The sequence below is a fragment of the Nasonia vitripennis genome, chromosome 2 (assembly GCF_009193385.2).
Source record: "Nasonia vitripennis strain AsymCx chromosome 2, Nvit_psr_1.1, whole genome shotgun sequence".
Lineage (NCBI taxonomy): Eukaryota > Metazoa > Arthropoda > Insecta > Hymenoptera > Pteromalidae > Nasonia > Nasonia vitripennis.
In genome coordinates this window covers 15,554,983-15,582,888 of record NC_045758.1, presented here as the reverse complement: position 1 = coordinate 15,582,888, position 27,906 = coordinate 15,554,983, and the positions used below count along the sequence as shown (strand labels likewise).

General features: G+C 43.0%; 1 protein-coding gene across 1 annotated transcript in view; it reads right to left on the bottom strand.

The window, feature by feature from the left end:
- Window positions 1-52: 52 nt before the first annotated feature.
- The window catches only part of LOC100121351 (neuromodulin), a 60,576-nt gene continuing 32,722 nt past the window's right edge, over window positions 53-27,906 (bottom strand). The window contains exons 3-4 of the mRNA XM_001604911.6: window positions 27,653-27,777; window positions 53-4,420 (exon numbers count right to left, since the gene is read on the bottom strand). Of these exons, the coding sequence (XP_001604961.2) occupies window positions 4,277-4,420; window positions 27,653-27,777 (269 nt within the window). The 3' untranslated portion in view covers window positions 53-4,276. The remainder of the gene's footprint in view (window positions 4,421-27,652; window positions 27,778-27,906) is intronic.

The window sequence follows — 27,906 nt, the reverse complement described above, 5'->3', positions numbered from 1 at the left end:
ATAATAAATTATAAACAAACAACAAAGATGTGTGTTGACAAAGAACAGTCTGTTTGGTAGGTGATTAGTTTATTTTAAACAAACAGATTACATTATATTTTCTATTGTTTCGCTTAATAGTGTAATTACAACTGCTCGTTACATTTTAAAGTTTTTTTTTTCATTTTCTAAAATGCATAATCAGCTCGTAATTTTAGCACCGCGTGCATCGCTACATGTATCCATTTAGAATACTAGATAGAAATGGTGAATTGCGCTATAGAAACAAAAGTATATCAAGGATCCGCCGTTCGAGATAAAGAATTCAATCAAACGTCGTCCATCATCGACCGGTCCCTTTAACGTAACACCAAGTGCACAAACATACATCTAAATCTACGCAATTATATATAGACGAGAAAAAAATCAATCACGATCGTATTTATTTTCGTTGAAAGAGAAAAATAAGAACCTGATGCCGAATCGTTGAAAACGCTCGAACTCAATCGTATATTGTATATACGAAAACTGAGGAAAGTTCAATTTTAGATTTGCGATACCATTATGAGGCGTGTGCGCGCACGACTGACAATAGACGCAAAGTTACATAGAAGGAGAGAAAAAGAATCGATATCAATCAAGTTGTGTGGTTGTGTCCGTCGCGGGTACTTGCATTCGTGACTCTTTTTTCCTCGCGTATACAGCTCGAACGACAGTGCGGGGCGGTGTATAAGGCGGGGAACGGAGGCCGGGAGTACTTTGAGGTTAAGTGTGTTTACTCGACGTGACATTTTTCGCGATAACGGCATTATTTGCAAAGGCTCTCTTCTCTCGTTAGCCCTCTACAAAAGCGAAGTGTATATATACTTCCGAATCTATAAATATCCACCGATAGGAGGATCTTCAAAGGTGGAACGAGCTGATGCTCGCGGAGATACGGCGTGCAGAACGGATTGGTTTTTCAATTTTTTTTTTCATACTTGATTTTTCTACAGGTCTCTGCGGATTCTCGCGAAATGAGGGAACCGATATAGAAAAGCCGGGCTTCTTATAGCTGTATATTATATCCTCGCTGTACACATAAAAATCACGGAATGTTTAAGAGGAATGGATCTTGTTTGCAAGGAAACGCAAAGATAAACGAGTAGATATTATACGTGTCCACTAAATATTCTGAGCTCGAATCAAGAAAGGCGAACATGCGGCGAAGCAGTTTGTACACACAGGAGTTTTTTAAAATTATCTTCTTTTTGCCTTTGTGTATGCAGTTTTTAGGCCCGCTAAAAACAAGCTCACGGTGATCTGACGCACAAGCGGAACTGGGCTGAAAATTACTTCGTGACCGCAGAATTTCAATTTTGAATAGTGCTTCGGATTTGAACTTTGTTATAATTTGTCAATGCTTCAATTAGAAGTTTTAGTTACTTTAGCTATTGATGTGCATAAAATTAGTCAGATCTATTTCACTGACATCGTGTTCTCAAACATTAAATTTATCATTATAATTTATATTAATTAAAATACCGGAGACAACATGTACTTTTCGGTCCATCCTTGCACGCAAATCACGGTTTTTACTTTAATATCACTCATGGCGTGAATCTTTAACGGAACTATAATTAAATCCTTTTGTACATCAGCGTTAATTCATAAAAATATCTAGGATCTTGAACGAATATAATGAAGAAAATGCGTTTAACGCTTCCATTAAGTATAACAAACAAACGGAACAACTACTCAACTTTTATTGAACGATAAATATACTCATAATCGCTTATAGAGTTAAAATACAATACATATCCTACGATAAAAATGATCGGACAAACGATAATATCAAATTGGACTAGACTCGGAGTTATGACAACAATGAAAGCGAGACTACCACGTAAAATCGTTGCACGTTACATTTTTGTTTCTGTTATCATTTGCGTGCGGTATGTATACAGGTGCTTTCTTGCATTTTTATATACTTGTTCATTTGTCAATATATCTTAGAAAATAAATCAGCGCGTCGTGTAAAGTATTTCGGACGCGCTCGAAAGAAATACAGAAGTTTAATTTTGTCGCGCGAAAAAATTGATTTTCTCATCGTTCTCGCGAATATTTTTGTTAGTTCAACATATTTTTAATTGTATATATATATTTTTTTTTGTAAATTTCACCAACTGCGTGCAGACGCTCGTGCCTAAGCACCAATTACTTCGTAATTCGTTAATTAGGCATCGTAATCGTTTTGGTCGTTCGATTGGCCATGCTCGTGCGACTTGGATTAAATTAGCCGAATTGCTCTCTCATGCGCCGTTCCTCGAATTTCGAGTGATTCTGCTAAGTGCACGTTTTAACTTTAGTATTTTTTTTCAAGGTTATAATAGAAAGAAATACAGATTTTAAGAAAAAAGTTTTAGTATATTATGTTCTTTAAAATCGCTGCTTTAAAAATTCAAAAGTGATTACGGGACTTTCGAGTGATTATCATTTGTTGCTAATGTCCGCACAACGCAGACTTTTAGAATACTTAAAGTATTTTTTTTATCCAATTACTAACGTACTCCACTGAAATAACAAATGATTATTGATTTTTGGTACGGGTGAGCTTTTATAATTCACGCCTCTATCGGAAACCTTTGACGCGCGCGGAACGAAAGATCGTAAAAACGACAAAGATTTGTTATTTTCCTCACAGAGGAATGTTTTTCTCGGTTCTCTATCAAAAAAGTTTATACTGAAACCATCGAAATACTTGTTTTTTTTTAATCTCGACGAAAAGAAACGCGCTTAATTTTGTAAGTCAAACGAAGTCACGTTGTAGTAAACTAAGTCCTCAACGTGCTTATTATTGTTCATTTAATAAGTTGTATACGCGCTGAACGCGCGAGTTTACAAAACCGAAGTCAGTTACTTTGTATAAGTTTGAAGAATTCATGCGCGCGATGGGAACATATCGATTTTATATAGGAACACGATTCGAATCTTCGTAATCCAGAGTTGAAAACGGTCACGTGTCGCATACGCGGCCTGCGAGTAGATTGTTCCAGATTAAAACACGAGCTATGAGTGGAATGTGAATAAATCTATATTTCTACATACGTATATGTATTCGCGACGCGAAAAGACGAGCTTCATTCAATTTTTTCCAACGACGCACATGTGAAATATTATCTATGTACGCGCAGGATGTCCGACGAAGGAGTTATTCTCCCCCGACACTTTTTATCGAAGGCATGTTTAATGTATATACTTTTTATCATATATATAAGAGTAGGAGTGGAGAGACGTATAGAGAGGAGAAAAGAATTTGTTCCCTTTTTGCATAAATCGAAGCGTAGCGTTAATCCGTCACTTCGCTATATAGAGTTTTTTTTCATGTATAAGAGTCGTACTATAATAATAATAATAATAATGTTAATAATTATAATATATATCGGATCTCAAAAATACGCAGGTACACGCATATTTTTTCTTCTGTTTAACTTCGTTCGCTTTGCCGCGGTTATATCATCCTCGCCATATCATCAGAAGAAAAAGGAAACATTTGTTTTTGCAACAACTCAAAAGGTCCGTGTATGCCTTGTAGGAAAGAAACTTTGTTTACTTTTACTTTTCTTTATTTTATGCAGCTCGATATAGTGTATCGTATCTACGCTTGTTAGTAGTATTTTTTTCTTCAGCTTTTCAATGTAGCATCATCATCGACAAGGCGCGCTCGTATGCATCGTGTATTTTTGCTGCGTCTCGCACTGAGAAAATCGTTAGTTCATGAATATATAGAAGCCCGCGTGGCATAGCCAATTTTCTCCTAGTTGACATTTTCCTAGCGGTATACAGAGTGAATGTTTTTGCGCTCTCCTCGTATTATGGTAATGCTTTAAATTTGAATTTGATAGACTTTTTTCGTAGCACGCCTGTCGTGACGAACAAAAAGCTTATACTGTATATAATCGTGTATTTATTTTTAAGAAGTAAGTTGCAGACCTATTAGACTACTTCGGAAATCAAAACCGTCACAAAAACATTGACAATGTAACCGTGCATAACCTTTCATCCTATTAACAGCAGTATATAGTACGTCTTTGGTCAAATCATCGCTCGGTCGGTTGTAAGACGGAAAGTGTATAGTCGAGCGAGATTTTCGAGCGTCTCAAGTGCAACTATTGTGACCGGCTCGCGTCATCGTCGTCGGCGAATTCGGATGAAAACTCATTGTTCTTTTTTTTTTCTTTGGAATGTGTTCGGCGTAAATGCTTGCGCTCGGCGCCATTCAACCATCTGCGACGATTCCTTCCAGGCAGCCGAGCGTCTACTTCTTCTCGTTCGGCTCGGGGATGACAACCTCTTGGCGGACCTTGTGGCCGCGGAAGCTCGCTTGGATCTTCGTCGCGGCCTTGTGGAGATCGGGGTCCGAGAGATCGATACCCTCCAGCTCGTTCTGCGCGTCTGTCATCTGAAAATAGGCAAACAAACAAATTTTTCTGGTTAGTTTTTCACCTTCATTCAAGGTCTAGGTAGACTTCAACTAAGCGTTTTTTACAAGAATATCTTTTTATTAAAGGAAGGTGTATAATAATATACCTATTGCTAATAAATTTGATAATAATCTTCGAAGCTCAAAAATACTTCGCCACTTTAAGAGGAAATAAATTTTAATATATAATAATCATTTTGGTATCAATAATGTGTACTGTGGGACAAAGGGATGCTTTATCTGATTCGCTTATCTGGAATATTGATTCATGCTCAAAAATCGAAGATAGTATAAATTAATCTTTTGCATTTTGTGATTCCAAAATTAAAATTTAAAAATAACCTATAAAAGAATGATACAATTCAATAAATTTAGGGGGCTAGCGAGACGGTTTTTCATTTTTATTTTCAAGTTTTTTTCACAAACAACAATGATCATTGAAAATCGGTGTTTTTTCTAACGGTCCTATTGAGCAATTTTTTAGGATCTGAAAATCACACTATAACCAAATTCTATTAACATGTGATTGGAGTCAGAACCCATAGGATTTCAACGTTGATAGAATCTTCATGCTACGAGACTTTTAGTAACCCGTAAAGGTTCCAGGTTCCCGTTTCCAAGTAAAGTGGAAGATTCCTTTTTTTATGCTTGGCGTTCGCCGAGTTCACAGAGACGTTTCCCCGGAGGGACGAGTTCAAATCTTTGGAGTATACTTTAAAACTCCAGCTGAGTTTCTGCAGGCCGCACATGGAAATCCATAATAAATATATATCTGCAAAATTGATAAAGCACTTGAGACGAAAAGTTTTTTTTTCATTACTACAGGTACCCGTGCGCGGCAAAGAAATTTTACTCAAAAATAAACTTTTCGAATGTTTGAATAAAAATCGATGATGAGTAATTCTGTTTGATACCTACAAAGAACGTTGATTTTTGAATATATGTGATTAATTCTCGGAGAAGTCTACGATGAATGTTTTTAACAACTTCTTTTAGATAATTATTTCAAATTTCTGTAATATTATCATAGCAGTCATCTTTATTATAGTAAAACGCAAATTCGAACGAAGCTTGCTTTTACAACAGTTTCACAAATTAATTAATCTTGTCAGTTGCAAAATATCCTTTCAGTACTTGGACACACAATTAAGTTTACAATAGAGCAATTTTCTGCTTGTATAACAGCTTATACTATCTCCGTGTAATAGAGATTTTAATATCATCAACTTCGACGAATTAATTAACGCTCGAACACCTAGTAAGTGCATGCAAAATGAGCAGTATTAAAATTGAAGATGTAATTTAATATTCTTACACAAGTATCGTATGAAAAATGCTTACAAAACTGATCAAACGAAGATGCTTCGCAATCGCTCAGCGCAGAGCTTTTCATCAGTCCCAACCGAATTTCACCCGCTCTCAAAAGTGCCGATAGAACCTCGAAACGCTCTTTTTCCTTCCTCGCTCTATGTGTTACGCCTTCAGCTCCGAAGATCAATAAGTCGCTGTGCCATACAGCCGTAGACCGCGGTGATATATATCGTATCCTAGTTCCCTCGTAGGTCTGTCGCTAGCTCCGAAAATTCTACCTTTCGCTTGCAGGCTGAATAAGGTACGGCGTTGGCATATGTCTCTCGCGGATAAATTTCCCTGCAGACGACTCGTGTCAAGCGACAGCTTTCTCGTATCATACACACAGCGACGAGCGTGAAAACGGCTCTGGGCTAAAGCAAATCGCAGAGATTTTAGAGTCATCTCTGGCGCGTCAGCTGCTCCTAAGCACTTTTCGAGTATGTGCATGTTGGCTCGTCTTAGTGGAGAGAAACGTTCCGGAGAATCGGCTCTACAGCCACCGAAAGTTCCACCGAAACGCACGCGAACCGGAAGCTGACGGCCTCCCCAAAGCATCCGTAGAACGAGACTGTAAGGAGCTTGCGGAGAGACCTTGTGTGCTTTTTGAATCGCTCGATATCGCGTGAACCCTATATGTACACCAGATCTGTAGTATGGGGATAGGTGGAGGCACCATATATGTGCGTGTGCGTGTGTATGTTTATAGATATTCTCCTTCAATACCCTTTTTGTACAACAAAAATTCGCCTGCTTTCAACGTCGCACGTTGCATTAGCCAGAATTGACAGTGACGAATGTCTCGGAATACATAAATTGATTGATCTACGTATACATATTTTGGTGACGAGGGATTGCCTGCGCGCAATCGTGTCGATGTATGAGCAGGGATACGAAAGAACCTCCCGCATCACATCAGGGATTATGATTTAGAGCGCATTTATATGTATATACCATAATCTGAACCCTGTCGTTTATTCATTTTATGGCTGAATATTCGTGCGGAAGTATTTCCCGGGGAATCAGGAATCAAGTATCGATCGACTTTCGTACCGATTATAAATTCATGCGAAAAGCATTCATCCTCTAGAGTCATTCGATGTTGAAAAATTCATACGATTTTATAATTCACCGCGAGCTATTGGGTTGCATGGTGGTTTTCCCAGATACCGACAGTACCTACATTAGTGAGATTGAGTGTATAGATGCGTATATCGGAGTGTGTGTGTTTGGATCTTGAAACTTGTCAACGTAATTTATTCATTAGAATTGATATTTTTATTTTTCGGTGGTTGGACAAATTTAGAATATTCAGGTATTGAAATGGACAGGAAAATTTAGTAGTTTCTGCCCCTCATCTGCGTGTAATATTTAAAAGAGCAATATAATGAATAATAAAGGCGGATGGAAACTGGCCTGTATAGGCAAACTTTAATTATTCATTGCATTGCAATCTCATCTTGTTTACGTCCTGCGGAACTGGAACTAAGGTCAAACCACTTTTTCAGAAAGACAAATGCGAACCAACATTTTTCAGGAATCAAGATTTTTTAATTTAATTCTAAATTCATTATCTCGTTCTCAATGCTTATCGTTTATCCTTTGCTTTACAATATTAAAGGTATTGTTTTAATAGTTTGAAGTGCATGAATTTTTCAACTTTTATTTATGTTTTAAGTATCGTGGCTTTACGGCAAATATATTTAACAAACGATATAAATAGAGCGTATTATTATTTTTAGTTTAACAATAATTCAGCTCAATTGCTCTACTGTCCGTAAAATCTGCTAAAGTAGTCCAATCTGATACCAGACTTAAAAGTTAAAAAATCCAACTAAAGTTGAGCGCTACACACGTAAAACGCTGAATTAATTTTTCATACGACGGATTTATTCACGTACGTCGGGGCGAATATCTCCTACATTCGAAGATTAAGCGATTTTCAATTATGCAGGCTTTTTTAATTGGAGACAGGATATGACGGATAGAATATCTGTTCCGCAATATACATATTCATGAAATTGACGAGCAAAGCTTGCAACGTTTCTGACATAAAAAACAGCAAACTCTTTTGAACGTAAACGTTTTGGTGTATCCTATATACATTGACGTCACAACAAATTTCGCTTTGATCATTTCTCGATTGTTAATTTAAAATTTATTTATATCGAGGTTTTTAATAGTCGCATCAAAAAGCAGCATATAATGTATGCCTCTTCCACCCACCATAGCAAAGAAACTCGGCCATCCCCGCGGTTGTCCACAGAAATCATTTTCATCAGTAGCGTGAAGAGGAAAAGCTGCTATTCCAAAGCAAGCGAATTAAAAACGAATAGAAGAAAACACGCGAACAAAAGGAAGTGGAAACAATGTGGCGAGAGCACCCGATTTCCAGGGAATGAAAGGGCGAAAAAAAAGAAAAACAGCAAAGGTCAGCGACGCGATACCGTCGACTGCTGCGTCGCTTGAAAAGCCCGCGCCTCTGGAATCTCGAGCGAAACGCTTGCGCGACAGTCGGGGGAAAAAAACATCGACTGCAGCTGCACGCGAACGACAACTGCTGCGGCGCACATTCGACGGATTCGCGCAGCTGGAAAAATGGGAAATTTAGAGAAAACGCAAGACGCGCGCGGGCGCGGCCGAGACTATCGCCGACAGGTTTCGTATGGTATATAGCTTTTCTTGACTCTATACAGCTTCAGCTTTTCTTCGACTAGTCGCTTTGTCCGCAGTCTTTTGGCGGTCTTTTGTCGAAGAAGTCGTCGCTGCGAGTTTGTCAAAAAAAGTCAGGATCCAAGCTAGCCGATTTTCCGTTTTCCACTACTGCTACTGCTTTGTATCGTTAAAGTTTAAACGAGCGACTAGCGCAAGTGTATATTTTCAGCTTTATCGAGCGTAAGACGACACAGTTTTTTTGTCACAAGGAGCGTTCGCAGTCTTGGGCTTCCGAGGACTTCTACTGCAACGGAGTCACGCTTTTTAACCAGACGATGTTTGCGCTTTACGGAAATAAATGCTTGAGGTTATCAATTATTACAAGGGTAAATAGTTTTCTAAACAAAGGTTAACGCTCGCCAAACGAGAGCAAATAACGTTCGATACACGAAGCCAACATAAAATCGATTCAATTTGCATGGTAATTGCACCCGAGTGTCATACATACAGACATCCACCGATATTCAGCGTTTATATACTCATCATGCGGGTATTATCATACAATCAAACATTTTTTTTCGCAAAGTTCATTTTTGAATTTAGTACGTCGTCAAACCGAATCTCCTCCTCAGTGCAGTGCGAACAAAACATCTCAAAGTCGTACTCGTACACACCTTTTTCCGTAGACACTTACACTGGCGGCTTTATTATCCCGCATTCCTCTTACCCCCGTGAGTTCATTTTTCTCCCCTCCTCTTCGTCTCTTCTCGTGCTGCCGGTTCTCTCTTTCACACTTCGTTCGCTCGGCTGCATGGCCTCCTTTTCCTCTCGCTTCTCCCATTTTTCTCGCGCTCTCCGTGGGCTTTGTTTTTCGTTTTTGCACTTTTGCCCTCTTGTCTGCGACGGGTCGCATTTTTATTTCGACTTCGCTTGGCGCGGCCGGGACAGCGAAATACGAGGCCATAAATAATTCTTGCATTTTTTCAGACCTCTCTTTCCCGTGGTTCGCCGGAATTAAAAGTGCGCACCGCGTATGCAGGGTCAGTTGAGGTCAGCTTGTGTCCTTTTCGATTTTCGTAACTTTGCATGCGAAGCGCTGACGGCTTGTCTTTGGCATTATATAACACGCGCAGGACGTACGAGCGTGGCTATCCGTGTTCGGCCGGCTGTTACGATTACCTGGCGCCGTTTTTGCACTTTATATGGAAATTCGACTAATTCCGTTCTGTTTTTTGTTCAGTCCGGGAATGAGATAATTCTGGAATCATCTTTTTACGCTATACCGCGGAGAACGGCTTTGAAATTGTTTTCGATAGAAATCGCAGCATGTTTTAACGAATAATATACTATATCGCGATTCAGTCATTCGTTCAAACCACCTTGATTGGCTTGTGAAAAATATTACTGCAAATTTTATGCATCAGATGTTTTTGAATAGTGGTTTCTTTAATGTTAAGCAATTAAAAGGGCAATATTCTTTTTTATGTACATAACGAGTGTAGTATTTTTGCCTTGCTCATAAATATAACTTTATTTCAACTATAATTGAAATGTCGACCTATTTGTCGAACATCGTAAAAAGTTTGATTGATAAAACGGGCGTACATCATAATATATTGAAACTGGCACTAAATTTAAATTAGCCATGTATCTAGTTCTTCAAGTTTTTATAGCATTACATATAGCATGACGGATAATTTGCGTAGGTGTATGGAAGCCACGTGATTCAAGTTTGGAATGTAAATCGCCCATTTTAATGTATGTAGAATTAGTCAAATGACTTTCGGAATTTAAATCGAATCCGTTAATGTCCGATGATTACCTGAAAATTCAGTTAGCGACGAAAAGTTCCGAACAAGAAATTCAATTCCGGTAGAACCACAATCGTAAATACGCATTACACCGCCAACAAGGTTACTCAGCCAGCTTCTATACAACAGTAGTGTTTCGAATTTCGCCGTTGAACCGACGAAAAATCGATACCCTTAATTTTGACCTCATTCCCGTAGGGTTTGAGCTCCCCATCTCGAGCATCACACTTGACACTGTTTACCAATAAAACACAAAAGGCATCACGGCAACTAGTCGTAAAACTTCGCAAAACCTGGTGTAAAAAAGAAGAACTTATAATGAATCCCGACTCGATTGAAAGCCCGTCGATCGATACTTCGGCTACTTTGTATTAGTTTTCTGCTCCCTGAAAAAGGGGTGTGTAAAAAAGGCGCGGCGGCGCAGCACTAAGCGTCAGTGCGCGTGTGCCAAACCGATGATTGATTATGAAGTTTGAAAAAGTGACGCGCCGCGACTATAACACGGCCAATATCAACTTGTCGAGTAACTCGCCGAGAGCAGCGCGACGACGCGTGCCGCATGTTTGTTGATATGTGCTGGTGCATCTACACGTACTCGAGACACACGACGGGTAGTTCGGTCGAACTCGTGCCAACTTTTCTCACACCGGCAGCACACTTACTTTGGCATTCAGAACGTAAAGTCGAAGTTTCTCACTGTGCAGCGGCGTTCTTGTCCGGGTAACAAACATTTTCCGCCCCGGGCTGAAGCTTCAAGCGGCTTCTGCATAATTTGTCGCATTTTAATTCATAACCCGCGAGGCTATAAATCACACCGATAACTCCTCCCTGCGAAAACTGTAAAAACGATTATACGGTTGAAACCGAGTGCTTAATTACTTGCGTTTAATGAGGGTTTGAGTATTCACATCGCGGTTTTCGTCTTATCATTTGCTGACTATACTTTTTCGGAATTGCGCATGTGATTTGGATTTTTTCTTTGATACCATTACATATGTATGATGTTGGTGATGCGAAAAGTTGGTCATATAGTATCAGAATAATTTTTCTATCTTGAAGAGAGCTAGACGAGTCTATGACGTAGGAACCAACTTCTGACACACGGAGGCAAACTAGGCCAGAAACATACCAAAGTGGGTTTATGCGGGGAGTCCGAATGGAATGTATTTATTTACGAATATCCGATTTCGTACTGCGCCTTCGTAGGTATTTTTTATGCATAATGCATAAACATGCCATCTCTCCATCAGGGCAGGACTTTTTCGAAAATTCACGCCGGATTATCGAAAGATGTCAACTGTATATTCGCAGCATTTTTAATCAAGGCAATAATAAGCGGATACACACGCCAAGTATTTTTTAATTCTTGCGCAGATAACTGACCCATTTCATCTCCGTACACTCGCTCGAAATTAGTTTCGACACAATGGACGATTTTTCTCGCCGAAAAAAAAAACTTTTACTCTTCTTTTCTGCGCACAAAAAGTGTCGTCTCTCCTGAAATAAAAAAAAGGAGCGAGCAAGGGAACTTGAATTCTAAAAACTTTCGGCAAAGAAAAGAAAAATCCCGAACAATAAGCCTCTCGATCTCAATTTCACCGGAGACTAGTTACTCACGGCCCGTTTCTTGCTGGGAGAACACGCGCTATATATGTATGTGTATACATCTACGCGCGCCGAGAGAGTGAAAAAAGAAGCTCCACGCGCGCGCGAGTCTAATCAACCGCTCGCGACAATCCTTTTCTCCCACAAAGCCTGGGCAACCCTGCTTTCTTCCTCTCATTTACCGCGTCGTTTTCCTTTCTCTCTTTCATCCCCTCGCGCGTTGCACATTGTGCAACACACGCGAGCTAGCTGCTATCTCTCGAAAGCTATTCTCTCTTTCTCTTGCGCGCGCGCGCGAGCTTTATTGCGTCGACATTTGCCCGCAGGATTCCGACTGTTTAATCCGTTCACAAGTGTATCGTACATACGTATACACACGCGAAAGCCGCTGACGCTGCAGCTGAGTCTTTCGCAGGGTGTATTTCGGCGAAAGCATGTCAAGTAAGCATACGCTACTGTGCGCCGAGCTTTCGACGGTCGGATGATTGTGCTCCTTTTTTTGTCGTTATTCGGGCATCGAGGAAGGATTTTATCGATGAATCGAGAGGGCCTGCAAGCATGAGGGCGACTGTACATATGCACCGTTGTATTTGCGCGGCAAGAGATGAGCGCTCGCGAATCGTATCGCGTTTACCGCTCGATTGGCTTCGAGATGATAAGGGAACGGCGCGTTTTTGTTGGCTGTTAGATGCGATTTTTTTCTCGGGACAACGGGGCCGAACGGACGTATTTATGGACTGAACAAAGAAAAGCCCGCCTCGGAGAAGGAAAGTATAATGGCTACAATATATTTCGATGACGAGGTGCTAGGGATTCTCGGAAATGTGTAAAAAGATAAGTTGATAGCTTCGTTACCTCATCAAGGCCTCTCGGGAAACTCGATAAGCTTAATCGATTGGCATAAAGCCGAGGACTGCTTCCTTAATTGCGGCACAACAGAATATGAGTGAAAAGGAGCGACTTTCCTGACCGTTATATGGGGAATTCTATGGGAAAAATGCCATTTTCTGGTTGGAGAAACCGAAAAAAACAAATGTTGGGGCACACTCCCGCAACTTTTTTTTTCTTATTGTACATGTTTAGAACCATGCAAAACCACGTTCCAACATCGAAAAAGTACCTTATGACACTGTTGTATAGGCCCCTCAAATTTATCGAAAAATAGAATTCCCCATACACCTGCGTATATTAGATGCAATCTAATTTAATATTATAGGGTATATCGAATTTTTAAACTCCCGGCCCTTAAGTGGATTAAACTCTTGATTTACAGATGCCTTCGCTCCCTCGGGGAAGCTTTTTAGCTCGCGATCGTAAAATTGGTTTATGGATTGTATTATCCTTTTTATTGCTCTAATTCCATTATCTGTTTGAGAAGAAGAGGCCGTTCTAACGAAGCGCTCTCTACTGAGCATCCGTAAGTCCCTCCTCATGAATAACGCATGGTTACGACGCAGGTATTTCCCTTATTAAAATAATGCATTTCCTCATGAATTCTCGCTTTTTGAAAACGAACCATTTTTATCCGCGACAAAGGAGCTAACGAACCAGTTTCACATGTTCAAAGGGACGTTTTATCCAAACTAACTGGCATCGTGCATCAAAGCTCACACCGTCAAAATTCACGCATCGATTCATGCCGCTTCGGAAAAGCTATCCCCGCGGAGCAAACTTTTATCACCTGCAGCCAACCGCCCGATTCAATTGTCCCTCGACCTCTGCTCATTTCATGCAGAACGAAATCCGCGAGTGAAGGCACTCAATCGTCTAATTATATACTTCGCGACGGCAAACAGCCCTGCAGTGTCTTCATATTCTTCATGCACGCCGCAGCGAATCATCCTCCCCCGAGACTCCGCGGCTCTCAAAAGCGCCGCCGCAGACTTACAGCATGCACCCGCAGAGCCGCGTAGAGGCGTCGTTAATTAAGAGCGCGAGTCACGTATAGAAAGATTCGCGCATATATATCTCGCGGGGGGGAATAAATCAGCCCTTCCATCCGTGAACGTATAGCTTAGCGAGCTTAGCGGCTGCATCTCGTGCGGCTTTAAAATTCCCCGCGCGCGAAAGCTCGAGCGAGCTTTATCTGCAGTTCCACGGCGTCAGCCGCCGAGCTCCTTCTCGTTAGCCCCTCCCCCCCCCCCCCGACCACTACACGTAGCGATCTTAAAGTTTACTCGAGTCTGATAGTTAGCATACTAACTGTATAAATACTCGAAAGTGCGCCTCTTTTCTCCCGACTCTCTTGAGGAGAGGAAGTGTGCGCATAACTTTTTGCCGAAAATCCGAGGTTCGCCTATAGTGTTAGATTTCGCGAGTGCCCTCGACGAGAATCGAGCCCGAGGTGAAAGGGTCTCTCGCTCTCCCGTGTGTACCTACCGGTTATACGAATTTCGCTTTTACATCGGCGAGCCTCAATCGGGTTGCCTATGTCTGCGCGTCCAGGGAGGAAAATCCTTTGTGCTTCCGTGGAAATAGGATGCCCGCATGCGCGGCGCCCTGTACCTACAGCCGCTCGCTCGCTGCCCTCGAGTAAATTAACTTTTTTCTCCTACTTTCGTTACGCTCCGAGCGTACGACGTTATATAATGCGAGGCTTAATATACTTCAGCGCAAGTGGCAGAGTTATAAAATGACTAATAAAGAAGCCGCGCGCCGGCTGGAAGATTTTTTGCGAAGAAAAACGTACGGGCCGAAAAAGCTGTTTGAGGCTGCGCGGCTTTTCCTTTGGTATAATGACTATGCATCGTAGTTACACACGCGCGCGTTGATTAACAAAAAATTTAGTGAATTCAAAGCAATTGTTTCATTACAAGCGTTTTTTTTCTTCGCACCGCTACTGCCACCGCACCCTGTAATACGAGAAATAATTCAGCGCGTGCATGAAGTATTCTGTTTGCGCATTCCACATAAGCGCCGGTCTTTAAAAGTCTTTAAAATTCATGCGCGCGCGAACAGCCGCGCGCATACATAGTTATCAGCACTATCAGAAAAATTTAAATATGCATAGGCTCTCGCACATAAATACGCATGGGGGGCATGGGGGGTGCGCTCAAAGTACATTCCGAGTGGAAATCACTTTTACCTCGCGTACCTAATCACTATTCAAATACTCCTGAAAGATTTATTAGCCTTTAAGCGCTAAGGTGCACACGCGCACGCGTGGATAAAGGGCTTAAAAAATTAACGAACACGCGTTTACGCGCGGACAGCGTGTTTTAATCGCGTTTCGTCTCGCGGTCGGCTGGTGTGTAACATCGTTACAGATAATTTTCCAGTAAACAGCTCGACTCACTGGAAGTAACGAGGTTTTGCCGGCGTTGAAGCTGGTCTTTTTAAAGCTCCGCAACGTGACGCCTCTATATATACAGCGAGAAAATAAAACAGTACTCGCACGTGAAGATCGAGCGGCGCCTTAAATATTAATTTCAGCCGCGCGAGCGATTTTTCATTCCCCAGTTACAGACCTTATCCGCTCGGCCCATCAGGCTGCAGTGAAATAATGAGCCTCTCGCGATAGCGTCCGTAGAAATTCAGCACGCTATCGCATAGCGAAAGCTCTCCCGACTCTCTACGTACGTGATGTTGGTTCGGCCGAAGGACTCGAAGGTGCCTACCACTTCCGGCTTCCGATGTGCGGAGCAGCGCGTCGTTGCAGCCGCTATGCTGTTCCAGGAGTATACGCGCGAGGCCTCGCGAAACAACAGCCTTATTATTTTCAAGCGGGAGAAGGGCCGCCTCGAGAGGGCTACGCGTGGAAATTGCGGCGACGTGCAACAGCAGCACGCGGCAACGTCATCCGCCGAGGAAAGAGAGTGAGAGAGAGAGAGAGAGAGAGAGAGAGAGAGAGAGAGAGAGAGAGAGAGAGAGAGAGAGAGAGCCTAGTTCGGCTGCGAAGGCCGCCCCGCGCAGAGAATCGATAATGAAATACGAACAGTGGAAAGGGGCAGCCACGAGGGAAGGCGCTTCCACACCGATGCCTATACGACACTGCCAAGACGATTCCACTGTGCGCGCTGCTATATAGTTTCCTCCCCAGCTCTCTCGCGGAAACTGGAAAGGAAGCGCCCGGAATTGTCTTGGCAAAGCGGCGAGGAAGGAGAATGGCTCCGAAAAACGAGCGCGTGTTATTCCTCAGCCTCTTTTGGACGAGTCTGTATTCTCCTTATTTTCGCGCTTTGCGGGTGTAACTCAAGTCGTGAAGTGGAAACGGCCTCGGGAGTTTGCGGCTTTTTTCCCGCGCGCGATTCTCCTCTCTGCGCACGCGGCTGATTTATCGCCACGGCTGGCCTTTTTATCTGTTGGCTTGAATTTTCATGTAAAATTGCGCGCGGATAGCGCCCGCCCCGTGTAATCCACTCCGGGACGGAACAATGGATCGCGCTCGCGCGAGAGGGAGAGCTTGTGTATTAGATGATGCTTTTGAGGTCACGGTGCTCGAGAACGTGTTTTCTTTTTTATTTTTTCAGCAGCTTCGAAATTGAACGCATCGCCTTTCGCGTGCAAGTATGTCAAGCCCGGCGTGGTCGTTACGAAAATCGATCGTGTTTCCCCCTGTATTTTGCGCTGCTATCAAGACCACTCGAGCTTAATAATTTTGGCCTCGAGCTTGCGAAGGGTGATCTTGAAAATCAACATCAGCTGTGGAATTTATTTTTACTCGCCCGCGTGATGCAGGTGTAATAACGAAGCCCGAAAGCGCGATTTTTCGAAGCGAGCGCTTCTTTTATGTTTTATGATCCCCTACTATGAGGTAAAGCGCGCTGGGAGAACGATCTGTTTCAATAAGACGCAGTTCGCCGGTACACACGCGCGATGGACTCGACGGCAATTACGGCGGGGGAGCATTAATATTTATTATCTTCCTTTGTCTTAATCTCTCCTTCTGTTCAAGGATAATTAAGGGCTACGGTCCGACTAATAGCCGAGCAATAAAAAGCAATCGAATGAAACCTCGACTCGTCCTTATTATATCAATCCGGCTGAGGCGAAAATTCAGTGTGATTTACATAACCGTAAGCCATCAGAATCCTGAGCTTCAAACAATAGAGATAATTGAAACAAGATTAGTGAAATCCATCGATCGGCGACAACCGAGCTTTTAAGAGAGCGTAAGCCCGGCTTCCTCGTCGCTATTTCCATCCACTCTGTTTTTGTTCCCCCGTCCCGAGGAATCGCGCGGGCAGGAGGTTTACTTCCGATTAATAGAGTCAACGCCGCTCAAGTTTATGCTAATTCCCGGATTTACGGCTGAAATCGAGCGCGCGCAGTCTCATCGCAGAAAAAAAAACGAGAGAGACGAAGGGCTTCCTTGACCCAGCTCTCGATAGCCCTGCACGGCCCGTGAAATCTGGCACAAACAAGCCACGTCGAAAGCCAAATCCTGATGCCATATCGTGTATCGGCCATCACATTTTGTGTGTGTGTGTGTGTGTGTGTGTGTGTGGAATGTTTCTCGCGCATTTTTCTCACCCGATTTCCGAGCGACTAAACAGTACGACCATTAAAACACGCCGCGCGCAATGACATTCCGAGAACGCGGCGATCTTGATCCAAAGTCCGTAAATTAATGGCCGAACACATGCACGTTTCATTAGCATGCCCTACAAAGTTTCTTTGGTCTCTACCCAAAGCGCATTTTGTATAAAATGAGCAAACTAGGTCGTGGTATGCGCGGTGAGAAAAATGTGCGACCGACGAACAATTTTGTTTTAGAACTTCCAGTTTTGCGGGAAATTTTTTTCTGCGTGCGCTGAAAGGCCGGGTTATAGTTTGACGCAATAAGGTGCCAGAAAAATGTTTGAAAACTATGTTTGTTGGTTCCTCGACATGTGTGCAATTTTGTTTTTTTCATAACGTGATGTATGGCTATGTAAATAAATATGAACGGATTAAATTGTTTAAGTGTATGGGACACATTAAGAGCATTTGCGACAGGCTATTAATTTTCTTATGCGTTAATTGATGAATGGTCGTTATAATTATCGGTAGATTCGAAGTTTTTTGTTATTTATGTAAAAGAAGAGAAGAAAAGTTGAAATCGAGTTAGAGGGAAAAAAAACGAATTACGCCTCTGACGAAATTAAATTTCACAATTATAAAGTAACTAAAAACAACAAAAGCAGCAACAAAATTTTATTAAAATTAGTGTATGGGACAAGACTACATTAAGGTTCAAAACTAAACTGTGAAATCATTGTTGATCAGATATTATGACTTTATTGAAATCTCATAGCGATCAGGTCCTTGTGTGACCTTCGCTCACAAGTTGTCGCCGAGAACTGATGCTCTACTGATTAAACGCCGCCGAAAACTCGGGCCCGCTAAAACAAAGACGCTTTCCCGAGGACTATCGAAGGGACTCGAAACAGTGTGCGCACTCCTCTATATCTATAGCTATACACACGCAGTCATGTGCCCGCGCGAACGCCTCCCGCCACTCGACTCTCTAGCCTGGCAGTCACAGATCGGCCCTTTAGCCTCTCTGCACTGAAAGTGACCCTCAAAATCCGCGGAGTAAAACTCCTGGAGGGGGTTGTGGCAGTCTAGGAATGATTATAAAACCACTCCTAACCGTATTGGCCTGAAGCCACGAATCGCCTTGTCGATTCGCGCATATGAGAGCCAAATGACGAAGAAACGTTCGCTAAAACTACTAATAGGTAGAATATATTATTAATAAAGAATAAATACGCCGCACTTGCTCTTATCCCTAGTAGCCCTCGGTTACGTCTGGAACAATTAGAATCGTGAAGTTTACATGGCTCGCTTCGCGGGCAGCAATTTTGCATCCCAAAAGGAAAAACCGAGCCAGGGTAGATGCATCCGACATTTCCCAAAGGAGGAGAGAAGAGTAGTAAAATTTATATCGCGGAATTAAGCGAGGCAATCCAATAATCTTAATGGAAATAGCGGTCGCTCTATTTGAGAATTCGCTTTGAAAAGGGCACTCTCTCCGGCATTCACAAACAAAGAGTTGGACGAATGCTTGCACGCCGAGACACGGAGCGAGTGATCAGCTCTGTGAAGTGCACGAGCATCAAACCCGGGAATGATCGAAGAGATTCGCTAAACGGCTGGTAACACACGTACATGCTTTTCATTTTTTAGCCATTTCAATTACAACCGCGGATAATGCGCAAATAGAAATTTCAAGTCAAAAGCTGCAGGAACAATCCACCGACCGATAACGGCCATCGAATTATTATTCCCTCTGCACAGTGTATAGCGCGAGAGAGCATGCACCGGGGGCAAGATAGCGGGGCGTTTCTGTCAATGTCTCTCAGCTGGCATATTTCCGGCTGAACAGCGAGGCGCACTCACTGACTCATTAGAGGGCCGGACCTGCCAGTAGTAGCAGCGGCGCAGGCCCGATCAGCGTCGGATCCGCATCGGTATTCGATATGCCGAGAGAGGGCGGAAGTACGGCGACCGACGAGGGATATAGATATAGAGTCGGGCTTTTGAGATTGCCACGAGAGAGAGTGAGAGAGCAGAGCAGCGCGTGGCGCAAGAGATAGAGCGTAGTGTAAATCCTTGTTAAGTCCCTGATTTCCGAGGCGCTCAGCTGCGCGCGCTGTACTTTTCCATCTGCGGGGGGTGTACGTATACATGTATATAACTATGTCAAATTGTTTTTCCCTCTTGGATGCAGCGGGGGTTCTTCTTAATGAAATCGAGTCGCGCCGTACACGCGCCCACACTACTTGCCGTGGGAGCCTGACGTTTTCTTGTTTTTATGCATCGCCACCGGGAAACGAGTTGTCTCCGTCTGCGCACGACGCTTCCGTTCTCTAATTACGATTCTGATGTTTGAACAACCTTACTGCTACTGGATTTAATAGAGTCGCGCAAGGACGTTGCGTATACCTATATTTGTCATTGTAATTGAGGCCTATGATTATACTACCCCCTCGGAGTTTAATTAGTGTTCATTCGATCTTCCAGATGAAGCGTTGTAGTGTGAGAAACTTTGATTCGAAGTTCCGATGGTACTCCATCGATGAGCCCCTGCAACTTGAACGAATTTTTATCGAAGGCACAATATGCATTTTTAACTTGAAATTTGCCTCTGCAATGAAGGACAATATAGCTATTCTATACACGAAAGACCTACAGTAGCAGCGATTACGCTGAAGGATCTAACAGCATATTCGAGCTCGTAAAAGCCCAAACGCAGGTGGCGATCACATCCAGAGCGAATTGTCTGTCGAGCGTAATTATTTCGTTGGCGAACGAGCGTATAGACTTTTTGAATGCATAAGTAAGCCGGACTACGACCGGGTTATAATCACGATGTTTACTCAACGGCAGAGACGATCGTACTAATTTGTCCTCGAATAATGTGATCCGCGCGTGCGTGGTTCAGCCCGTATACGCGATCCCTTTGAAATTCGATCGGTAAACTTTTCAGTATTCGATATGCTTGAGATTTTGCGAATATCCGTTCCGGAAATTCGTTAAAGTATTTGCTACGCTTTCCTATTAAACTTTTTTTTCATTGAGAAATTATGTTGACACTTTACGATGCGTAATTCTGCAGAGCTCAGGAGTGCCAGAGAGAATAAGAGCGACAGCAACGAGGGTTGGGGAGAAAAAAAGATCTCTAATGAACGCCCGTAATTTCTCTCGTCGGCGTGAATTCCGGCGCCGTCTGGTGTTTGGATAAAAAAAGAAAGATAGCATCTTGGTCGAGGGTGGCTCACTTGTGCAATCACTTTGTGATATTCGGTCTTCAAACTACATCTTCCTTTCCTGGTTTTTAAAAACACTTTTTTAATTATTTTCCTACCCTGCAGTCGATTACCTCTTTTGCCGGAAACTTGCGGAAATATCAATTAAGGTATATCTATGACGAACTGTGTCATCCATATCATCGTGAGCGTATATTATTGATTTATTTTAATTGAATTACATCCAGATGAACGAGTGTCTGGAGTGCAATCTATTTTTTGATAAGGCTTGTGAATTTTAGTACATTGGCAGAGACAGGTACGCAGATAGATTATTTTATTTTAAACCGTAAAATTAAATAAAACAATATTCGGATACCGACAGTATGCGACTAATCTTATTGTCAAATCGATGACGAACCAAAGAATAAATAATGCCAGAAATGATAAAACGTTTAATTGCAAACACACGTGTATGTCACGTGTGTGTATACGTCGCGATGTTATCACTCATGGCCTCTGTTGCCGAGCGTAATGTACAATTTTCAGCCTAAACGTATAGGATTATTTATCGGCGGCGATCGTTTACTTAGCGGGGCACCAGCAGCGTTTCGCTCGGTCGGCCGTGGATTATTCATTCGTCCACTTAGTGGCGCCGATTATCATCATCAGCCATAAATGTAAATGTATGCGTGCCTTGTGCGCTTATATAGGGGTGAGCGTCAGCTACTCGTATACAGAACAAAGGAAAGCGCTGAGGCATCATTTGCTTTGTTTTGCGATAATAATAAAGGTCGTTTTATTTAATTAATTGCTGCGGTGGACGAACAGTTATCTAGCGTAGGTATAGTCTGCACTGTCGAGAGTATCAGTTAACGAGGAACATTATATTTAATGAATTTACTTTGGTCGTTTCCATTAAATGCCCAATAATAGCTGTATTCGTTGAAATTTCGCAGCATCACGAGTTCCCTAAGAGCTTGATAAATTATGCACAAAATTACGAAGCTTATCTCGGGCGGCGTTGTGCATTCTTCAGGTCGTCGATTTCATATTTGAGGTCTAATCTCCAATAAGCGCCGTATAGGTGCGCCAGATTCCTCTGGTTAAGCTCCCCTTGGTGGCTCGGGCAGCGATTATTTATTTTACGAGCAAAAAAATTCGTAGTCGTCATATGACAAATGGCTCCGAGAGAAGAGAGGAAGGAAAAAGTTCGAGCCTGCGAATGACGTGGTATTATTTTTACATTTTGGTAACGACGTGGTTCTCGCGACAAATTGCTGCATAAACGAGGCCTCGCGTATGTTTGGATGTATACCAGCGCAGGGCATAAGAATAACACGCGTAATGTCAGCGGTAATACCGCTTTGATTGATCGTTGGATTATTATATTTTTTTTTTTGAGAATAAACACAGTCTATTTCGACAGGAATTGAAAATGGTCTTAGAATGAAACTGCGTCATTTCGTATAGCAATATCAATCTGTAGTCCATTAATTTCCCATTCATATGTACGTAAGTAGCATTAGCGAGGATGGATAAATAATCCGCGCGGCTATCTAACGCACGAGCTTAATGTGAAAATCGATTTTTCGCTCGGCGAAATTATTCATGCGATAAATAAAACATATAAGTACGTATGACATGGAGGTAACAATAGCTTCATAATAGCGTTCAACAATTCAACGTGTAGGTGAACCAGAAAATCCATGATTCCATTCTGATATTTCGAGAGGACACTTTTTGCTTTCAATTAAAAGCCAGCTTTCCTGCAAGATCTGCGCTCTCCTATTCTCGAGACAACGGCTGTATATATGTGGATTTAGTAGGTCGGCAAAATCGCCGACAGCCGCCGGGCATCGTTCTTTTCACTCTGAAAAAATTTAAAGACTATTTCTGTCTTTCGGGTGTCTCTCGTAGATTAAAGCTCTCACTCGTGCGGTTCGCCGCCTCTCTTGGGAGACGTGAAAACTAATTCTCTCCTTTTAATGAAAAACGTCGAATGTGCAACGTACGGGACAAAATTGTTTGTCATTTCTCCTTGAATTTGAGCCGCGCGTGTTACGAAGCACTTTATCGAAGGTGATGTAGCGAAAATAAAAATTCTCCAACTTATAAGGAAATTTTCTGACTCTTTTGAAGTATGGGATTTCGAAATGATAAATATGCAGGGTATACAAGCTTGGATCCATAATTCATTGCAATTTACCAGGGGAGTTACTCTGCGTTCATCGTATAATATATATTCATATCGTGTTTTTCAAAAAGATGATCCAACCCCAAAAAGTGAATAACTTTAGAAAATATGACAAAATGATCAATCTCGAATTAATCCTCAAGCAAAACAAAACAATTTTAGATTGTAATGGCCCTTTCACTATCCCATTTAAATAATCCGCATCTCTGTCTCTGATCAGCGAAGATAAATGGGCTGTGTCGAAAGTCGCTACGCAACTAAAAAACCGTTAAAATCGCGCCTGACCAATTTTGGCAGTTTCTACTCGAACGCAATATTCGGCGAGTACCTGATGCGCAAAATAAAATTCCGTAAAATTAGAAGCAGCTTACAAGTGGCACATACAGAGCTATATACTGCACCGTAATAAAACTCGCCATATTGCCAATTTTCCGAGAATCGAAGCTCTCTCTCTCTCTCTCTCTCTCTCTCTCTCTCTCTCTCTCTCTATACGGTCGAGTCGCAGAATAGCACACACACACGCAGCGATATTACCAGCTTCGCGTCGGTGGAAAACAAAAAGCATAACATCGCTGTACGGCAGTGTTTCTCGCAATATATCGGGGGCCATTCCGCAGGCTCGTATTCTCGTGTGGCGCGCGCGCAAAGTTCGAGTTTCCAAAAGCTCACAAAGCACATACACGCACGCACTTACATTTGCGGGTATATGTACACGACGTTCGCATTGCACATCACAGAGACACGCGCACACACAGGGGGTATCGTATACAGCTATACAGGGCGAACGAAGTACAGAGGTGACGCGCGCAGCGGAGGGTCGCGCGGGAGATCGATCGATTCGCCTCGTCGATATTGCTGCGGCGCTCGCGCGTTTAACGATTATTATTATCTTGGCAGCGCTGAGCCTCCCTCTACTCCTCGGCCTCGAGCTCTTATCAGAGGGACTGTGTATGTGCTCCCTCGCCCTCTCTCGAAATCATCGTGCATGTAGAATCCAACCCCGGCGCGCGGGGAGTTATTCGGCCCAGCCGAGCGTGAAAGTCAAGCTTTTGGAAGAGCGGCCTCCTATCCCGCTCTCTCTCTCTCTCTCTCTCTCTCTGTCTGTATATGTGTCGCTGATTCAAACGCTACGCAAAGAGCGCCTAATCGCGGAATCTCGGCAAACAGCCTGTGTATTTGCGCCTCGCCGCTGCAGCTAAGCACACCGTGCGATGGGACGCCCGTTCGATAATCATCGCCGACGTCGCATATAGCCTCTTCCACATCGGACACAGCCTTCGATGCTTCTATCTTCCTCTGTGTGTATTCTGTCGACGTCACGGCCATGCTCGATGCGTTTTTTGCCGAGGAACATCAGATCGAGGAAACGGGAACGCATTAGGACAATACATGCTCGAGGGATATGGCAAGCAGTTCAGCTAGGCCGGCTCTTTAATGTCTCTCTTTTGACACAGCTGTTGCGTTTTACTTTGAAGAAGTTCCTCTCCATCTCCGGCTTTCGGCGAATGTATATGCGGAACGTGTGCGTCCCTTTTGACTATATGACTGTGTCGAAACGCGTTCGCTAAATTGTTTCAGCCGATTGGGCGTGCACACGTACACACCAACAGCACCGGATTGAAACGTCCTCGGAGAAATCCAGGTGGCGTAAGGAATGCATATGGTGAAGCGATCGATACCTCTCTTGGCCCGCGAGTCTCTGTTTCGAGCTTATTGGTCGATGCTTCGCTTCTCGACGTCCGTATATTCGTGACTGCGCCGCCGTCTGCGTAAGGGGAAACAAGCAGGTGCTTTCGTGAGATCAACTATTTACCATTTCAAGAGTAGGCGATAAATAGAGGATCGATGGATCTCGGAATATCATGCTTGAGAGGACGGCAAATAGATCAGTCGATGCGTTTATATTCGCTCTCATAGATACGTACATCGCGAACTCGGAGCTTCTCCGATGAGCTGAAATTCCTTTCAAAATACGTCGCGCTCGCGATAAACTCTCCGGCTGTGTGTGCGTTCATTCGCAGGGGTAGCTAGCCAAGTGATATTTTTCCAGGAAATTTTCTTTCGACGAGTTGGTAAACAAGAAGCGAAGCGAGAGAGAGGATCGATAGAACAAGCAAAACTCTCTTGACACATTTCCAGGATATGTTAATGCCGCGCATCTCCTTAGCGGAACGCTCCTTCATTAGAATATGCTGCGTGAGTGCCAAAATCGAAGCTCACAGTATACCGTAGTCTGTGAAAGATTTAGTGGGTCCGCTGCGATGTTTTACGAAGGCTTTGCTCTCGAGATTCAGCTCTGAGCAACTGTAGCGTGATTCGATCGAAGATTCAGGCTTGTATTCAAAGTTGCGTTGACAAATGGCTCCAGTACGTTAGAACTATTGTCTCTCGTTAGTATTGCACGCGTTGCCCGTAATTCAATCAAGATAGTACATTGCCATAATCTGATAAAGCTCGCGCAATTTATGTGCGTTGAGGACATTTTTCAGGAAAATGCTGCGCTTTGCCGTTTTTTAAATCTATTGCCGAAGTCAGTGTTGCATTAAAATGAAAATCGCTCGCGCTTTCTCGGCACGAAACGTACTAAGAGAATTGGAAAGCCCGTATATCGCACATACGTTTCCAGCTGTACTACTGCCACGTCATATGCAGGAGAGTAAATGTTTGCAGACAAATGCGTTCGCTACACTCCGCCAGCTTCTACTCTAAAAAGTTTTTGTTTTTTTTTCTCCGTTGCTCGGCGATTAAGACGAGATTTTAAGTTTTTTCGGAAGCTTTCTGCGTATAAAGTTCTTCTTTTAACAAAGATCGTACTCAAGGAAGGGCATCCCCTTGGCAAGATTTTCCGGGTGCATTATCTTTTATTTGGCTGCAGCAGCGCGCTGTTTCGTACGAAAAGTCGTTGCATAAGCTCTTAAAATACAAACATCTCCGCTGCCTCTCGCTTTTCTTCCGCTAAGACCCCCGCTTACCGCGTCCATATAGTTTATAAAACTTTAAAATTGAACGACGTGTTTGAAGGAGCTACCTATCGCGAGTTATTTTCTGCTGAATTTAGCGCGCGCGGGCAAAAAAGCAGCAAATTCCTCGCGCAACGGTCAAAAGGCGCATCCAAAATAGCATCGTCGAGATAAGCATGAACGGAACGTGCGCACAATTTCCAAGCAATATAAGCCGACTTCCTTCCTTGTGTCGAGCCAACGTTCTATTATATTTCCCTTCCAGCAGCGATGGCACTACTTCTCTGGGCGGTATACACGGGACTGCAAGCGAATTAAGTAAGGCATTAAATCTTTAAATCTATTTGGCTGATATCACGTATACAGTTCGAGGCTAAACACAGGCTCCTGGTATACTCGGATTAGACGGGAAATAAAGTCCCTCATAAATTTTGAGGCAGAAGCAGCAGCAGTAGCGTATCTCGAGATCTCGAAAATTCTATAGCACTGGTGTACACGTATACCGGGTGAGTATACCAAGCGGACTTATACTATACGCGTACAAGAATGTTTTACGGCAGAGCGCACAAGTGGTGCCTTTGAAATTTTTAAAAAAGCGGGCGGCATTGGCGCGCAAGCGCACGCTTTTGGCTGTGAATTTTCGGCTGGAAAATTGAGTTAGTCGGGATTACGCTTGTTCGGGATGAAAGGCTTGCTCGCAAGAGAGAGAAGCGTTGGCGGTCTTACGTGCATCAACGCGAGTGAGATAAAGGCTGAAAGATGGCTCCCAGAGTCGACTGCCAGTTCGGCCGCGGAGTCTGAATTATTCATCGGCTGCGTTATAACGTATTACCATTCCGTTTGTGCGGAACCATGTAGCAGCTCACTCTGCCGTATATTCTCATTTTAACGCGGGAAATTCAAAATCCGCACGAGTTTGGTTGAAAAAAGAGGGTCAGTTACTGTCTTATCTGTTGTGTCACGCGGGTGACCTTTTCGTCCTTAAATGCATCTTTCGACGCTATAATGTGCTTTTTGGATGAGATTTAACTTCCAAGAAGCGAGGGGAATGAGCGAGGGAATGATTTATCTGGCTCGACGCAGGACCGTTGGACTTTGACTGATGTCTTCCGAGCCGTATCAAGACTAATTGGGAAATGGATTTTTTATTATTACCGACTTAATTAGTTCAAAAAACAAGTTTGCAAGATTAATGGGATCAAACGTTGTCAAGCTTTTCTTCTTGAATCGCAAGATATAATTCTTCTTTCGATGATCATGAAAACCAAGCATGTAGTGGAAATCCGCATTAGCTTGATGGACGTTGAACAATCCAATCCTGGCCTATTCCAGCCAGTAGCTAAATTGACGTTTATGGAGTAGCGCATAATCTGGATATGATTTTCGGCGGTGCAGCTTAGCATCAGTGGAAATCGGTGAAACATTGATCAAATGCTGTCGGAATCGTAAAGGTCGATTTACAAATTGTTCGTCGCTCGACTGACCTAATTCGCGTCAGGTCAAACGTCATTTAAAAATATTCGGCTCGCGCATAATTTCGATTTTCCAGTACTCGCCGGATGGCTAAGATAACGGAGACTGCGTCTCCGGTCTTACGTAAATTTTCCTAAAAATAAGGGCGCTCGCAGGTGTGACCTTGTTTACACGCCGCGTGTGCATGTTCAGATGCACTCGGCATCTGTCAATTGCGAGTAATTCGCTTGTTCCGCGCTGTGTAACCAGTTTTCGCATTGCTGTATGTGTTGTGTCTCATAATAGAATATTTACGTAACGTAAAAGAAAGAATAGTTATAAAGAGGACAACTTCGAGTTTGAAGAACGTCTGACTTTCGAACGGCGTCTGGGGAAGCAACTATGTATTATGCAGCCGATGTGCCTCGCTTTTCTCCTATCAACGACGACGTCGACGCCTAATCCCCTGACAGCGCCATTATATAACATATAGATATATATCGACTCACCTTCTCCTCGATTTTCTCCGCTGCACTATCCATCAGATCCTTAGCCGCCGAGGCTGCCTGATCGACTTTTCTCGACATGTGTCCGCGGAAAGTCGCCTGAATCTTCGTAGCGGCGTGACACAGTTCTGCAATAAGAGGATTACAAATCTTCTGAGAAAATTATTTTGATTTCCCCGTTAGGCATTTACTTTTTGCCAAATATACGCGAGCCTCAAATTCTTCCTATACAATATCACGAAAGTGTATTTACAATT